Source organism: Polypterus senegalus, chromosome 4, assembly GCF_016835505.1.
Source record: "Polypterus senegalus isolate Bchr_013 chromosome 4, ASM1683550v1, whole genome shotgun sequence".
Classification (NCBI taxonomy): domain Eukaryota; kingdom Metazoa; phylum Chordata; class Cladistia; order Polypteriformes; family Polypteridae; genus Polypterus; species Polypterus senegalus.
Genome location: NC_053157.1, coordinates 89,070,375 through 89,089,099, shown reverse-complemented (window position 1 = coordinate 89,089,099; position 18,725 = coordinate 89,070,375). Strand labels below are relative to the sequence as shown.

The 18,725-nt window shown below is 39.9% G+C and overlaps 1 protein-coding gene across 1 annotated transcript in view; it reads right to left on the bottom strand.

Moving 5' to 3' along the window:
• The window catches only part of si:ch211-197n1.2 (EF-hand calcium-binding domain-containing protein 6), a 129,121-nt gene that overhangs the window by 87,343 nt on the left and 23,053 nt on the right, over positions 1-18,725 (bottom strand). The window contains exons 3-5 of the mRNA XM_039751004.1: positions 3,772-3,872; positions 3,578-3,655; positions 2,127-2,300 (exon numbers count right to left, since the gene is read on the bottom strand). Coding sequence (XP_039606938.1) covers positions 2,127-2,300; positions 3,578-3,655; positions 3,772-3,872 — 353 coding nt within the window. The remainder of the gene's footprint in view (positions 1-2,126; positions 2,301-3,577; positions 3,656-3,771; positions 3,873-18,725) is intronic.

Sequence of the window (18,725 nt, the reverse complement as noted above, 5' to 3'; positions counted from 1 at the left end):
TGGGTTCAATGTGATTAATCAACCTTCTCCAAATAGGTTGGTTCTGCACCTTCTCCCCAGTCAAACCCTTTTCCTTCAGGTTTTCTTTTACTGTATCTGTCCACCTCTGCTTTGCCCTCCCTGGCCTTCTCTTTTCTGTACTTCCATTTCACTTTTACCAACATATTCATTGTCTCTCCTCATTATATGTTGTGGACTGTGCCCGCAGTTTATTCCGGCCAAGTCCCCCAAGCCGCCAGATGGAGCCCTCCCTGCAGTATGGAGGTGCCCCTAAGACCAGCAGGGAGTCATGGACTATGTAGTTTTATTCTCAGCCCTGCTGGATACCACAGGGGCCGCAAGAGGGAGCTGCAGGGAGGACCAGAGACTTATTTGTACACTATGACCCGGAAGTTCGTCATAGGAAGAGCGACGGACTTCGGGATGAAGAAAAGTACTTTTACCTGACCGGAAGTGATACAAGATCACATGGACTGGGGACTGGGAATACTTCCGGGTCAGGGAATATAAAAGGACTGAGGGAACTCCCAGACAGCGAGCTGAGCTGGGTGGTAGGAGGGCAACGCGCTGGGAGTGGAGGATTATTGATTGGTTATTGTAGTGGTTTATGAATAGTGTGGAGTGGAGGGTGCTTGGTGCACATTATTATAATAAATATAATTATTGTAGCACTTTTACCAGGTGTTTGGTGTGGTACCTGAGGGTTCAAGGGAGCACTACTGCCCCATACTGCGACAATGTCCATACCAGTTCAACCTACTTTCCTGTACTTTTTTGGATATGTTTTCCACTTTTGTTGTACCTGTCATTGTCTCATTTCTTATTCTGTCCTTTTCTAACTTCACACATCCAAGTCAACCTTTTCATTTATGCCATCTCTAGCTTCTCCTGTGCTCCCTTTACTGCCCATGTCTCAGCTCCATACGTCATTGCTTCTCTTACCACTGTCTTAAAAACATTACTTTGAACCTTCACCTTACTTCTATGATCATATTACACTCCTGATATCTTCTTCCAGTTGTTCCATCCACATTTCACTCTGTGGTTGATCTCTGCATCCAGTTCTTCATCTTGGTCTACCACTCATCCTAGATATTTGAAGTTATCCACACTTTTCAAAAGCTCTCCCTGCAAACTAACTTCTGAATCCTGACCATAAGTAAGCCTCGGATATTCTGTTTGTTTCCCAACTTATCTGTAATCCTCTATCTTCCAAAGCCTTTCTCTATTCTTATCCTAGTGGTTGACAATTACTTCCACTCACCAGTGTTTTACTTACATTATCTGTACACTAATTTGATGCTCCAATTAATATTTTGCACATGCAACTTTTAAAATTTTTGCTGTGTGTGTCAACATACCCAACAATGTTGGGTCTCATGAAAAGTAGCCTAATATTTCAATATTTTAGCAAAACACAGACTGCACTGGATAGGTATCCAGAGGGAGTGAGATCAAGCCTGATCTGGAAAAACTGAAATCTTTTATTTTTGGCTATTATAACAATGATGAGCAAAGAGGACTTGAACTTGTGTGTGACGTGAACATAAAATCAATGCATGTGTGGAACTGAGAAATTTGTGCATCTTTAGTTCAATTCAGTTTCTTTTTGTATAGTGCTGTTCACTTGGTATGCACATTGTACCAAAGGACAGGTAAAATGTGATAGATTTCTAATTACATAATACATATACATAAAGATACAGATCTGTCAAACATTCTCTAAAACAAAGTTCCAACCTGATTAACATAAATGGAACCTAAAAATGTTTGTCCATTAAGATTATCATAGAACTATGATCAACTGGTAACTGAGGGGAGGAACACAAAAATTCATTCACTGAAACTATAGCTGGGAGCATCAAATACAAGGAATACACCAGTCCTTGATAGGATAGGAGCCAATGGCCGGGCACACAACTTAATAGAAAATCTTGGGGTGAGGAAGAAAATAGATTATATCTGGAGGATATCCAGAAGGCACCTCAGCTGGAAATCAAAAGGTACTACCTACACAGGGTTATTGTAAGGCATTTGAGAATTTTGCATTGTGTTAAGCTACACACTAAACACGTTTTCATTCATATCTAATAAATGAGATTTTCAGTCTTATTCAGATTGACTACCTTTGTTTCGCCTTCTCCTTTAACTGGGCATGAACTTGAGAAGCTGTCATAAAGTTCTTTTCAGTTAGCCTTTGGACAGGATTGAGCCAGGTTGGTGCTCCATCACTGACCGGATCCCTGACTGCTGCATACAGCTCTTCAAACTTGATGATGGTCTTCTCAGACAGATGAAGCCTAGGTGTGGTCAGAAATAGAAAAATGAAAAAGTGTCCAAATATATTAATCACATTGTGTTACTGGCATTAGCTGTACACATTATTATTATGTACATTGTGAAACTTATATGAATGTAAAATAAAAATGGGAAAAGTACTGTATGTACAATGAAAAATTAACATTTGATGAGAGAGTCATTTTGGAGAAGTGAAAGTACAATTCTTTTGAGGGCTGCAACTTGTGGATGTGTGACACCTCATCTAAAGTAATGCCTTTGTAAACAGACCTCTTGTTTTCAGCCTCACATCTTACAGATCGACAGCTGTAAGCAGGGAGACCCATTATCATATTACTGGATGCAGCTGTATGTTATAATGAACAGTTGTTGCCTGCTCCTTTAAATGTGAACTATGGCTTAGGTCTGCAGGAAGATACAGGATGGTCATGGGGATTATAGAAGGATGGATCAGGATTAAAAGAGGGCATTCTGGGCCACTGGAAGTAACTCCAGGATGAAGGTTAAAAGCCTTTTCTGGCCTATGAGTTTTGAGCTGGGGGGATTAGAGACAAACACTGAACCGGTGGGCAGAAGTCCAGTCTAAGGACCTGTGGAAGATGTACAGAAGGTGAGAGAAAGGAGTTCTCTGTGTGTGGTACTGATGTAGTAAGAGGGCCAACCATGCCATCTACAGGATAGTGTAACTGTCCAAGTTTAGGAAGGCCCAGGGGTGCATAATAGTGCAGTGGCGAGCATTTCTGCCTGATGCCTCCAAGATTAAAGGGTTCAAGTGTTACTCTGTTGTCTATGTGTGATGTTAGTCTAAAAAAGTCACACGATGCTGAAAAAGACATTAAATATGAAAAACTTAATAGTCAGACTGCAGCTGTCTACTATGATCTCAGGCCATCAGCACCTTCTGCCATCTTCTCCATGTAAATTTATTATCTTCTTGCTTGCTCTATGTATGGTTTTTGAATGTTTGCACACCAGTGTTTCCCTTCCACATTTCCTGGTAAATATAACTTATATAAAGACCAGCTAATACATTTTGTACTTAAGATTCTGTACAAATTCTGGTGAAGCCATTAACGTCAAATCTACAAGAACACTCATTTAGTAGGGTCATACAAAATACTGTCCTAACTCCAAAGAAATATGCTCCTTAAATACAAAATAATTTGTCATTAAGAGTATATAGCAACAAAATACATTAGAAAACAGGCCAATCCCCGTAAGATACTTCTTTTTATGTTATGAATGACAGTTAATAACAATGTTAGACTAGAAAATATACCTTAACAGTAATTGCTGGAACTGCTTTGAGCTGATGAATCGTCCCAAGAACTTGGTGAGAATCATGAGCAGCACATCCCTGGGAAGACACATCAAGGAGACCACATAAGAGATGTGAGTGACTTCATTTAGCTAAACAACTTGTATCTTGTAAACCACCCCCCCCCCCCCATGCCCAATCCACAGATCTCCTACCTGCTCACTTGCCCATTTCCTTCAGGGTCATTGTTTTTGAATAACTGCCTCATGGTGAAAAATCCTCCAGATTTCATCTTTTCTTTGAGCAAATGTTCCAGCTGTCATAGAAAGAGAGAGAGGGAGAGACAGTGTGTGTATGTGAAGCGGAAGCAATTTAATGAATACAAACAGTAGCAAAATTGTTTGAAGGTGTAAACCAGGTGAACAGTTGAAAGAATATAAAGAAAATGTAACATTAACCACTGTAAAAGATACTAAAGAAACTAAAGTTTGGCACAATAAGTGACTGGAGTGTAAAGACTCTGTACATAATGCGTCAAAAATTATCAGTCATGATCTGCTCTCTAACTAGGAAGCACACAGTGGGAGAAGTTAATAAAATGATGCAGGACTTGAATTAAGAGAAGTGTGGCACCAGAGAAGACGAAGCTCATGAAGACAGTGTAGGATGGTGTGAAAATCAGATTGTCTGGAATGTCATTTTTGCGCTGTTATAACCAAAGTATTCTGTGCAGAAAGGAAGACTGTAAAGAAAATGGTGGAGAAAGGGACTTCATGTTCCATATTGAAGTTAATTTCCCCTTGGAAATCAAGAAATGTTTTCCTATTCTTTCTTTCTTTCTTTTTTGGCTAAGATCTATTAATTCTGTTTCCACTCCCACACCCACCTCACCAAATTATTATTCTTACAGATGGTGTTATGAAGTGGGGCTTATTAGACTCAAAGTAAGACTTTAATTAAAAAATAAAGCCTTATATTCTAACGTATAAAGTAAGTCTGGCCATAAAACTCCTAAGCAAATTGCAGCCTTCAACCTCAAAGAAGACCAAGCTTACAAACTCTAAAGGGAAAAGCCAACTGTTTAAAATCCCTGGCCCCAAGAACAAAACAGGGGGCTTTTTATAATTACAGTAACACTTATTCAAACAGGACAGATAAGTCAAACAACAATAAGTTTAAAAAGGTCTAGAAATAAATAAAAATGAAGTCTCAAAGTGGCAACCCAAAAGTGAGCAACATCCAAGTCTGCTGTCATAATATTAACATTCATATGTGTGTTTGGGTTTATTTTGAGCTTTCGGGATAAATGTTATGTTGTCCCATCGAGTTCTTTAATTTCAGCTTTTTATTCCTAGCAGCAGTTCTCTTTCTTTGATCTAAGATCACAGCATCCTACTGGTTTGATTACATCTACTCCCTGAATTCTACCCTCAGTTTTTACAGTGTAACAAATTTAGAAATGTTCTCATTTAGTATACTGAGTTTTAAAAAAGACAATCACTGACTGAATGTATGAAATCTTCTTCTTTTTTCCTAGTTAATATTTGAAGTCCACCTTTACTATTATATTCTCCTGTAACCTTGCTTTTCTGATCTTAATAAATAGTTGCAAATCAGCATTGTTACTTGTGTTAGGGGTTGCAAATCAGCATTGTTACTTGTGCATCTATCTGTGCTGCTTTCTAATTGTTCACTAATCCCTCTCCTTTTCCAGTGCTGACAAACGTGTCCATGCTTTTATTACATACATAACACCCATCCTGCTCTGCTTTCACTGACTCAATGTGTCTTATAGGATTAAATATAAAATTCCATTATTAACCTATAAAGCTTTGGATGGTCTTGCACCAGACTACATTAGTAACCTCCTCCATGACTATGCTGCTTTTCGCCCAACAAGGTCCACTGACGCTGGCAGTCTCGTTTTACCCCGAACTAACCTGTGCTCTATGGGTGACAGAACCTTCGCCTCTATTGCATACATACTTAGGAACGATCTCCCTATGTTAAATAGATCAACTGACTTAATTCACTCTTTCAACTAAGGAAAGCATTTAACTTAGCCTGCTATTCTCACTCTTCTTTCACTGGACACCTTGTGTCCAGATGCTCAGGACAATTTGCATTTGTATAATAAATTATGTAATTTATTCATGGTTTTTCTCTGGTACAATAATTGTATTTTTGCATTTTATTCCGGTTTATTGTCTCTTATTCTGTTTCAAAGCTTCATATATTCTGTATTTATCTGTACTTAGTGTTTGAAGCAGATATTTTTTGTATACAATGTTATATATGCCCAGTTGTTCTTTATGAACTTCTGTAAAATGCTTTAAACATGGGAAGCCTGCTATATAAGTTAAATGTATGATTATTATTATTATTAACCTCTTATCTTTTTCACCAGGAAGGCACACCCTGGAACTGGAGCAAAGTTGTGTGTTAGTCTGTCTAATACCTGACCCCTACTATCATTACTTAATCTTTCTTGGTGTGTCCAAGTGGTGACTCATTAGGGTCCCTCATCCATGCCTGCCATCTCAGAGTTATTAGAATCACTATCTAGCTCTTCAAGGTCCTGAAAATGGTTGAACACCTCCAACTCCGGGGATGATGCTCCTGGACAGTATGCATTTTTTTACCCTGCACTTGCAGTATGTCCAACCATGATTTGCCTGCCTGTACCTTTCTAGTCTAGAGTCTCGTCCTTTGCCACATCAGGTGTAAATACTATCTCACCTGGACAAAATCTCCATATCATTACTACTACAAAGGCTAGCTATTAAATGTTATTTATTTATAAAGTACATAGTTTTTTTTATACAATGAGCTTGACATTGTTCTGCAATTTAAGTTTCAAACTTAATTTCCAATCACAGCTCAATGTTATACAGAAGATTCAGAAAAGCCTGTAGGGGAGATGCAATGGGATCTTTTAAGCATTATTTTGAATATACTGTTCCTGATTAGTCATTTAAAACATGCCATTTTCTAACTCACTTAATCCAGACCAGGGCTGGTGGGTGCTGGTACCTATCCCTGCTAGCACAAGGCAGGAACAAATCCTGGACAGGATGCCATTCCACCACAGGAAGAACACACACACACACACCATATACAAACTAGGGCCAATTTAAAGTCACAAATGCACATAACATGCATGTCTTTACACTGTGGGATGAAACTGGAGCACCAAGATGAAACCCATGCACGCACAAGGTGGATATGCCAACTTCACAGAAACTCTGGTCTCCTTACTGCAAGGCAGCAGCACTACCACTGTGCCATTATACCTCAGTTCAGTTTACTTCAATTTATGCACCAGTAAACTAATCCAGTTGTGAGCAAACCAATATTTTGGACAGCAAACCAAGAAAATTATGAGTAAATCAGTATTTGATAGCATTAAACCAACCAAACTGAACAGAAACCAATATGTGCACTATTTAAAACAATTGAGTTGTACTAAAAATCAATGTATGCGCCAGCAAACCAATCAAGTTAAGTGTCAACCAATGCATAAACCAGAAAATTCTGGTTTGTGGAAAATTCAGAGTTGCATCTTATGTTAATGAATATCAGCTGATGCAAATATAAATCAAGAAAAATTATGTATCAATAAGTAAAATAAATATTTGAACAAAAACAATATTTTTTCATAAGAAAGATTCAAATAACATTCTTATGTGTTATATGAGTAATAAATTAAACATTGCTTGCTTTAATCGTAGAAGTATCAAAAATAAAACAAGACAGTTGAAGTTGTATGTAGCTGAGCATAATTATGATATTATAGCAGTAACAGAAGCCTGTCTAAATAACAAAGATGAGGAGATGTATAACATAGAGCAGGGGTTCTCCGTCTCAGTCCTGGGGATCCACTGTGGCTGCAGGTTTTTGTTTCAACCAGATTCTGTTTTTAATTGGACTCCTAGGCTAATTAAGTCAACTCTTATTTCCAGATTCTGTGTTTTGGGAACAATTATGAAATTAGAATAGAAAATTAGAAAAAATATACATATATATATATATATTGTGGTCCCTGGCTGGGACGCCCAGGAGGACCGGAGGAGGGCTTGTGACTCCTCCAGACCACGAGGGGGCGTCCGCCCTGGTTATGTTGGGGGCCTTGAGTAAAGGGCTTGGAAGCTCAGCCCTGTAGGGACCCGTGGCCACCGCCAGGCGGCGCCCCAATGCCTGAGTATCCCATGTGGTACCCGGCGCCCAGGAGGACCGGAGGAGGGCTTGTGCCTCCTCCAGACCGCGAGGGGGTGTCTGCCCTGGTTATGTTGGGGGCCTCAGGTGAAGGGCTTGGAAGCCCAGCCCTGTAGGGACCCGTGGGCACCGCCAGGCGGTGCCCCAGTGCCTGAATATCCCGGGAGCCCAGTACTTCCGCCACACCAGGAAGTGCTTGGGGGAAGACGACAGGGTACACCCAGACGGCTTCCGGGTGCGCAGCCGGCACTTCCGTCACACTGGGGCGTGGCTACGGAGGAATGCCGGGAAGCAGCTGGAGCCCATCCGGGTTCCCATTTAAGGGGCCGCCTCCCTCCAGTCAGAGGCGAGAGTCGGGTGGAAGAGGACGGAGCTGAGAGAGAGGACGGGAGGCGGCCAGGAAGGCATTTTGATTGTGAGGCCTGGACATTGGGGGAACGGTGCAAGAGGCACTGGGAAGTGCACTGAAAATAATTGACTTGTAAGTAAAGGGTGTGTGGTGAACTTAAGATGTCTGTCTGCCTGTGTCCGGGTTCAAGTTCACAAAATATATATATATATAAATATATATATATATATATATATATATATATATATATATATATATATATATATATATATATATATATATATATATATACAGGTAAAATTCTGTTACAACTAACTGCCAGGGACCTAAAAAAATACTTTGTTGTAATAAAAATTAAAGGAACACATTTTAATCAGAGTATAGCATCAAGTCAGTAAAACTTCAGGGAAATTGATCTGAGCAGTTAAGTAGCAGAGGGGATTGTTAATCAGTTTCAGCTGTTTTGGGGTTAATAAAATTAACAACAGGTACACTAGAGGGGCAACAATGAGACGACCCCCATAACAGGAATAGTTTAACAGGAGGAGGCCACTGACATTTTTCCCTCCTCATCTTTTCTGACTGTTTTTTCACTAGTTTTGCATTTGGCTACGGTCAATGTCACTACTGGTAGCATGAGGTGATACCTGGACCATACAGAGGCTGCACAGGTAGTCCAACTTCTCCAGGATGGCACATCAATACGTGCCATTGCCAGAAGGCTTGCTGTGTCTCCCAGCACAGTCTCAAGGGCATGGAGGAGATTCCAGGAGACAGACAGTTACTCTAGGAGAGCTGGACAGGGCAGTAGAAGGTCCTTAACCCTTCAGCAGGACCAGTATCTGCTCCTTTGGTCAATGAGGAACAGGATGAGCACTGCCAGAGCCCTACAGAATGACTTCCAGCAGGCCACTGGTGTGAATGTCTCTGACCAAACAATCAGAAACAGACTTCATGAGGGCGGCCTGAAGGCCCGACATCCTCTAGTGGGCCCTGTGCTCACTGCCCAGCATGATGGAGCTCAATTGGCATTTGCCATAGAATACCAGAATTGGCAGGTCCACCACTGGCGCCCTGTGCTTTTCACAGATGTGAACAGGTTCACCCTGAGCACATGTGACAGACGTGAAAGGGTCTGGAGAAGCCGTGTAGAACGTTATGCTGCCTGTAACATTGTTCAGCATGATCGGTTTGTTGGTGGGTCAGTGATGGTCTGGGAAGGTATATCCATGGAGGGACGCACAGACTTCTACAGGCTAGACAACGACACCTTGACTGCCATTAGATATTGGGATGAAATCCTTGGACCCATTGTCAGACCCTATGCTGGTGCAGTGGGTTCTGGGATCCACACTTGGGACATTATGTTTTGGTCCATTCGACGCCACCAGGTTGCACCTCAGACTGTCCAGGAGCTCAGTGATGCCTTGGTCCAGATCTGGGAGAAGATCTCCCAGGACACCATCCGTCGTCTCATTAGGATAGATATATAGATACTTTATTAATCCCCAAGGGGAAATTCACATACTCCAGCAGCAGCATGCTGATAAAAACAATGTTAATTAAAGAGCAATAAAAGCGCAGTGCAAGTAAAAAAAATGGAAGGTGGAGAGTGCAAGGCAGGTATAACAGTCAATAACATTGTATAATGTTAACGGTTACCCCCCCGGGTGGAATTGAAGAGTCGGGATATTGTTGGGGAGGAGCGACCTCCTCAGTCTGTCAGTGGAGCAGGACAGTGACAGCAGTCTGTCGCTGAAGCTGTTCCTCTGTCTGGAGATGATCCTGTTCAATGGATGCAGTTGATTCTCCATGATTGACAGGAGCCTGCTCAGTGCCCCGTCGCTTTGACACAGATGTCAAACTGTCCAGCTCCGTGCCTACAACAGAGCCTGCCTTCCTCACCAGTTTGTCCAGGCATGAGGCATCCCTCTTCTTTATGCTGTCTCCCCAGCACACCACCACTTAGAAGAGGGCGCTCGCCACAACCATCTAATAGAACATCTGCAGCATCTTATTGCAGATGTTGAAGGATGCCAGCCTTCAAAGGAAGTATAATCAGCTCTGTCCTCTCTTGCACAGAGTATCAGTATTGGCAGTCCAGTCCAATTTATCATCCAGCTGCACTGCCAGGTATTCATAGGTCTGTGCCCTCTGCACACAGTCACGTCTGATGATCACGGGGTCCAGGAGGGGGCTGGGCCTCCAAAAATCCACCACCAGCTCCTTGGTTTTGCTGGTGTTCAGTTGTAGGTGGTTTTGAGTTGCACCATTTAACAAAATCCTTGATTAGGTTCCTATACTCCTCCTCCTGCCCACTCCTGATGCAGCTCACGATAGCAGTGTCGTCAGCTAACTTTTGCACGTGGCAGGACTCTGAGTTGTATTGGAAGTCCGATGTATATAGGCTGAACAGGACCAGAGAAAGCACAGTCCCCAGCTCCTGTGCTGCTGACCACAATGTCAGACCTGCAGTTCCCAAGACGCACATACTGAGGTCTGTCTGTAAGATAGTTCACGATCAATGCCACCAGGTAGGAATCTACTCCCATCTCTGTCAGCTTGTCCCTAAGGAACAGAGGTTGGATGGTGTTGAAGGTGCTACAGAAGTCCAGAAACATAATTCTTACAACACCACTGCCTCTGTCCAAGTGGGAGGGGGATCTGTGTAGCATGTACATGATGGCATCCTCCACTCATACAATCACGTGGGGGCCATACAAACTACTTTGCTAGTTGCTGCAATGACATTTCAGCAAAATGGATAGCCTGCCGCATCATATTTTCACTTTAATTTTCGGGATGTCTTTGAATTCAGCCATCTGTAGGTTGATAATTTTCATTTCCATCAAATGATGTGCCATTCTTTCGTTCCTAACATATTACCCAGTTCATATCAGAATAAATATCTAGAAGGATTTTTTTCCCATTGAGATCTGATGTATTTTCAAAGTGTTCCTTTAATTTTTTTGAGCAGTTTAAATATGTATATTAAAATGTACTAAGCAGTTATATGGGAATAATGTTTCTTTATTTTTAACAATATTTTCATCCTGATTTTCATTCTGTTTATCCTGGTGTTCTAATTGTTTTTATTAATCCATTATTTACTAATTAGTGGGTCTGACGGTAAAGCAGTTGCAGCTGTTCACAATTAAGTGTTCTTTGCCTGTGTGTCTGCTCAGCTCGTTTTTAATTGCCATCATTAAGACACAATGAAGGGTGCAAACTGCACAAAGAAAGGGTAAAATATAATGAAATCAATAAAAGAGAGTTTACCATTTAAATCTATAGCAGAATTACAAGTATTTCTAAATGTCTTATAAATGTAAAAATCATGCTGCTGTGCTTTTCTGAATGTAGAATAAGAGAAGAGAAAAAAATACCACATGATTAGATGAGATCATTGTTATCAGTGTGCAAGAATATATGTTCAATACATTTCTATTTTAGGTTTGTATTCTGCTCTATTAACTTTAAATCCTATCACTAGGAAAATATAAGCTGTAGTTTAACAATAATTAATGAATTGGGTTTCATGTATATTAAGCAGTTTCATACTAATTAATTTTCTTTAAGTTGTGACCAAACCTGAATCTTTATGGGTATTTTGGAGTTTCAAGTTACTGATAAGACAATTAATGATCTCTGTATGCAATGTAGCTGAATGTGTGGTAACTAAGGGCCACTAGACATGACCCAACTCTTCATGGTATGAACTAAGCAGTTTGACATTGATTTATGGAATGGCAATAGTGGTAGGGAGGTGTTAAGCTATAAAGGGTGTGCAGTGTGTTACTTTAATGTTAAAGTTCTGGATCAGCATTAATGCTCTTCAAGTCATCATTTTGTTAAATTAAAATATTGTGGCTTATTTTCTTCCACATGTTGTTGTCACTGATTATGAATCTGGCTGAAACAAGAACATGAAGCCACAGTGAGCCCCCAGGACTGACTTTGAGAACCTCTGACATAGAGGGAATACACATTTTAAAGGAACGATAGAAAAGAAATCCGTTGAATCGTAACAGAGGGACATGAACAGCATACAGGCTTGGGCAGATTTGTAGCAGATGAAACTAAATGTAGGAAAATGTAAAGTATTACATGGAGGAAATAAAAATGTTAGCTTTGAATACACAATAGGAGATCTGAAAATCAAAAGTATACCTCATGAGAAGGATTTAGGAATTGTAATGGCCAGACAATTTTCATTAGCCATTAAGAATGCAATAACAGAAAGTTAGGTTATATAGCACAATGTGTGGTGTACAAGTCCAAGGAGGTTATGCTCAACCTTTATAATGCACCGGTGAGTCCTCATCTTGAGTACTGTGTGCAGTTTTGGTCTCCAGGCTACAAAAAGGACATAGCAGCGCTAGAAAAGGTCCAGAGAAGAACGACTAGGCTGATTCCAGGACTACAGCGAGTGAATTATGAGGAAAGATTAAAAGAGCAGAATCTTATCAGTTAAAACAAAAGGAGATTAAGAGGTGAAAAGACTTAAGTGTTCATGATTATAAAGGGAGTTAGTACAATGGTTGAAGACTGTTACTTTAAAATGAGTTCATCAAGAACACTGGAACACAGTTGCAAACTTGTTAAGAGTAAATTTCGTGCAAACATTAGCAGGTTTTTTTTCACACAGAGATCCACAGGCACGTGAAAAAAGCTACCAAGTATCCTGGTAGACAGTAGGACTTTAGGGACTTTCAAAACTAGACTTGATGCTATTTTAGAGGAATTAATGGGATAGGTTTGGCAAGCTTTGTTGGGTTGACCTCATCTATTTTTTTCTAATGCTCTAATCCAGGGGTGGGCAAACTCAGTCCTGGAGGGCCGCAGTGGCTGCAGGTTTTTGTTCTAACCTAGTTGATTAATTAGAAATCCATCCTTGCCAATAATTTAATTTCATGGCTTGTTAGTGCTTTAACTCTGCCATGTCAGGTCATTCTCATATCCTAGATAGTTTTTTTCCTTTCTAAGGATATCATCCAAATCATTTGAAGTCTAAAATGGAGGCGTAATTCTCAGTCCTTCACTTTTCTCTCTTCACTTTCCTTCCAAGTATTTAATTAAACCAAATATTGCACGATAAACACACACAGGTATAAATGGAAACAAGCTAAATGGAGAAATGCTGGTTTCTTTTATCATTTGCATTATTGCTAATAAGGGACAATTAAAAACTGGGAATACAGCTGCTTAAAACTAAAATAATCAATAAGCATTCAAAATCTTAACGAGTGAAACAACTAAAATAAAGCAGAAGTGTTACTTGAGCAATAAGTGCTTCTTATTAAGTACCTGGGCTGGAACAAAAACTCGCAGCCACTGCGGTCCTCCGGGACTGACTTTGCCCACCCCTGTTCTTATCCCTCAGTTGTGTCCTCTCCTACTCTCACCAGTGAGCTCTTGCTGTAACTGATCCATAATCAGTTAGTAAAGTGTCCTAAATTGAAATTATACTGGAAACGGTGACATTAAGCGGCTTGCATGCATAAAATTTGCAAATTTGGACACTGTTAATAAAATTTTTGCCAGTATCACCTACCTATTGTTTACAAATAACTGTTTTACATTAAAATATTTGGTCCCTAAATAGATCTGTTTAATATTTTCAATTTACTGTTATCACCTTTTTTTTTATTCATTTTGTGCACCTGTTTCTTCCAAAAACAGGATCTGGGGCAACTAAGCCTATCTTGGTAGAAAACTCCCATCTATTGTATGGCACATTTACATCTCTCTATTACTAAAAAAAATCTTGCGACAAGACGTGAACTTTGGAAGAGAGATCTTTTGAAGAGAGACACTTCACGTCCCGCGAGGCAGACAAGTCACGTCTAACTTACAGCCTTTGGCAGCAAGTCCCGTGATACACATGCAGAGCAGGTTAGAGATAATGAAAGTAGGAAAATTCGAAAGTCTCAAAAAAATGAGAGTAAAGATTGCATTAGCGCAAACAAACAAAAAATATCACTCAGTGAAATAATGGAACAGCGAAAAGAGATCGCATAGTGTTTGAGGATGTCTGGGGAACAAGAGAGACAAGGCAGTGAGACAAAAGGACAACTGCTGTACAGGTTTTTAAACGTTTGAAGCACTGCACAAAATGCAGATCACGCGGCAGGCAGCAGCAGCAGGCCAGCAGCTGATCGAGCAAGGAGGAGATAAAAAAAAAAACTATGTTTCCAATTGTATCACCGTTTAAGAGGGGTTTCGGAGGAGAGGCTGCATCTCCTTGGGGTGTGTTCAGTCCCCCTCTTCACAATGGCATGTAGTACTGGTTGGGGGGGGGGGTGGCAAGCAAAGCAAGCAGGGGGTAAAGCCCCCTAGTTTACTTAAAAGGAATATAGGAAAGAAAGCATTTAAAAAATGTGCATTTAAATAAAATCAACATGAACAGTGACCAGACAGAGATGAAGCCAGAGATCAAGAATGTAAAAGAGCAAGACTAAAAACTGTGCCATTGTTTTTTTACTGTTACAAAATCACCAAGAGTTGGGAATGATGATGATTATGATCGTTGTTAACTCATACATACAGACATATTGTACGTATCTACATACAATGAAGTGTTCTTAGCCCAGTTTAGGGCCTTTGGGGGAAGACTCCAAAGCCAGCAGTGCATAGACCAGTCCATCACTGGATTTGCAACAGTATCAGTAGGAGTGTGGATATGAACATTACCTCACAATAAATACTGCTGAAAAGGAGTACAAAAAACTTTGATTTATATCTCTCCTTTGCTATGATTTTAAATCAATAATTTATAATTTGTGTTTAGTATCATTTAATATTTTTCATATTTGCTACTCTTTCTGCATGTTTTCAAGTTCTCTTAACTTAAATCTATAAGATGGATGATTCAAGTTGCTAAGATCTGACTAGCTGCCCAGTTGGACACTGAAACCAACCAATTGTCAGGGCTTCCCAGTGTGAGACAAAACTCTGCAGACATAAAATCTTCTTTGTGTGATGTCCTCACATACAGTGTACTGTATCTGTGTGTTTATGCCTTTTTGAGACAGTAATGGATCCCTTTGACAGCCTTCACATGTCCTGCCGTATTTTGATATAGAAGCGACAGCATCATATAAATCTCTTTTCAGTGCTGGCTTATAGAATTCAAGATGGGCTTCCTTAGCAGACACCTGCAGCACAGTACGAGGCTGCCCTAAAATGAACTGGTATTGAATACATGTGCTAATCCAGGCTAAGACGTTTGGCTCTAGACAAAGCCCTGTAAAACATGATTAACTGATACAACTCTTTTGTGTAAGAACTGCTGATGTTTCTTATCATAAATGAACTAGTTCATAAGAAGAAAGACATTTTAAACAATAACACAATTGCAAGGAAAGCCAGCTTTTTTAAATATTTACTTTACATTTGTTTATTTTATCACAAGTGACTTAACAATCACAAACTAAGAGTGTCAGGTTAAGGGATTTGTTTGCATAATGAGACAGAGTTGTGGACTGAACTCAGAGTCTTTTGTTTCACAGTCCTGCAATGTAATCACTAAGTAATTTAGCTTTTTGATCCTTTGCCAGTTTCGTATCATGCCATTACCAGTCACTAGGGACAAGAAAAGGTACAGTAGCATATTAAAATTAAAAGAAAAACCCCACTATGTGATAGAATACAACCACAGAATGAAACATCAAGATTGGAAGACACAGGAAAGAGCAGGGGAAGGATGTGAACAGCGAGGATGATAGGTGGGCATTTTAAAATTTGTTTAATCTATAAATTTTAATTCTGTCAAAATACAAAAAATTGCAAATCTGATATCTCAAGGTAAACAAAATGCATGGTATAGGACAGTGCTGGCTGAAGTCCATTTGTAGCCCTAGGAGGGGTTGATGGGCAATTGCCCTCATTGTCTACAGCAGGTAGTTGGTGTTATTAGACTTTGACGATGTGTGTGGGTGTGTCTGGAGTAAGTGCCCTTTCAAACGCACAAATGGTGCCCCTTTGTGCATATACCGCAGGCTTCAAGGAGCGTGTGCCCCTTACTGTATAGAGTATGCATACGTTTACTTTCATAAACATTGCCCACTCCATATCATCAGACTTTGACGACATTCTTCCTTGGTGTCTGGAGCATGCATGCCTTTGTGTAAATACCTTGGACATTATCATTATATTTTTACTAGGGGGGGCAAGCCCCCCTGGCGCCTTCACCACCCAACCCCCAGTTGCGACCAGAATATTAGTAAAATCTGTAGATGTACAAAAGAAAAATTATTTGTAAAGGGTTCACTCGCTAACCCGCCTGGCCTGCGCTATGCACCAGCCACTTTACGTCTCTGCCGCTCACGTTGTGAAGAGGGGGGCTAAATGTACCCCAAGGAGACACGGTTGCTCCTCCGAAAAACCCTCTTAAACAGTGATACAATGGGATACAAGTACAGTTTTTTTTTTTACCTCCTCTTTGCTTGATCAGCTGCTCACATGGCGCTTCAAACATTTAAAAGCCTTTACAGCAGCTGTCCTACTCTTTGTCTTTTATTTCTGGCAAGTCTTGTCTCGCTGGATGTGAGTTCTTGATATTTTTTAGTTTATAATTTAAAAATGGAATAGGAATCTGAAAATCTAACAACATCACATTTAAGTTCAATAAATTCTGAAAAGAATGATACCAAACATAATATATTTAGGTTTTAAAATAAGTCTGATGTAAAGTGTGACAAAAAGCATGACACAAAAAGTCACATAAAATCGTTGCACAAAATCATTGCACCTTTAGGCTTAGGATTTTATATATAGAGAGTAGATGACCCAGAGGGACAACCCCCTTTGTGTCCAAAGCACACACACCTTAACGTTCATAAATGGCACCTCTAGTGGATTGACTGGCAGTAGCATAAGGCACATGTCAAATGGACTCTTTTTAAAATTAAGCATGAGGTGGAACAGCATGGTTGGTTCCTAGTAACGTCACCTCTTTTTAACCCAATGAGCCCTCTTCTACTTGTCTGTGTTTCCTGTCCCCCTCTTCTATTCCCAGTCACCACTCTGTGGTATCAATTTATGGTTCTAGTTTAGTTCTTTTTATTTTTTACTCTTAGTTACTTGCCAAGAGTACTTTTCGAAGTTCTTATTTATTTTTGTTTTGTTTGAGTGTTACGTGTTACTGGTCTCCTTGCACATTACAGCCACTGCTGGGGACACAATCATTGTTGACAGGCATGTGTGTACGTGTGCTGACTTGTGACATTATGGCAGCCCTTGTGTTTACATGTGAGCTGCACACAAGGAGTTTATTTGATCTTTATCTGGACAGAAGAATAAATACATTTCAAGCAGATTTATATAGAGCTTGCACTAAGTAAAAAAATGTGCTGGATATCGCCTTTGAGGTGTCCAATGACGTCTATAATGTTTTCATTTTAGATAAATAATTATTCCCACTATTGTCCTCATCTCTGCCTAAATTCTGAATATGAGTTTTATCAAAATTCCTAATATTAATCTCTGTTCATGACAAATATTCACTTCAGTGTGTTAGATTACTTTAAGCATAGCGTGGTGGTGCATTGCTGCCTCACAGATCCAGCGCCCTGGTACAGATTCTGTGCCAAGTCATTCCTTGTGTAAGGGTTTGAGTGTTCTCTCTGTGCCCATTTCAGTTTACCTCCAATATACCCAGAAATGTTTGGGAAAGGTTAATTGGTAATGCGTGGACACTATCATGGACTGGTGCTCTGTCCAGCACTGCACAGGAATGATGCCCAGATAGACATAGTGCATTTGAATATGTTATAGTTTGAATATTGTTTAGGAAAACATCAATGAAGGCCAAAATGTCACAGCCTTATCAAATTAATTAAGAAGGAACCTGATGGTATGAATTCCTGTCAAATTCAGCATTTCTGGACAAACAGGACAACAATTAAATGTTTGCACCAAACACTACAAAACTTCTAAATCTTACAGTTGTTTATATGCATTTTAAAAGGCTGTTTGGTTATTAATTATGATCAGCAAAAACATACATGTGAAATGGAATGTCCCTTGAAACGCTAAGTTTGCCTCGCAAAATAACAAAGAACGATAGATAGATAGATAGATAGATAGATAGATAGATAGATAGATAGATAGATAGATAGATAGATAGATAGATACTTTATTAATCCCAAGGGGAAATTCACAAAAAATAAAAAAAAGGGTTGTGAAATCTGCTCCATTTGGCACATATATTTCCCTATCACCTGCATCCTTTATTTTTATGTGCAAAAGCATGGCAAAAGTTAAGAGCAGGGAAAAGGGGGCCTGGCTGTAGAACACAAACCTGCAAGCACTTTGAAGGGCCTCTCAGGTCTATTGGCCTGGGTATGTGGGAACAGCTTACAGATTTGGGAAAGCTGAATACAAATGAGGGGGACTGGCACCATGAATGTATGCTAGTGCACCAGACTGGTGAGAGTGCATGCGCCATAATAATTAAACTACTAATACATTTTATTTAAACTGCGCAAACTCAAGGTGCCAAGCTTAGATGTCACATAACGAAAACACCAGTTTTTAAATGTAGAATAACCCTTTGGTGAGAAATATTCCTTGTATTTCACCAGCAAAAAAAACCAAAAAACC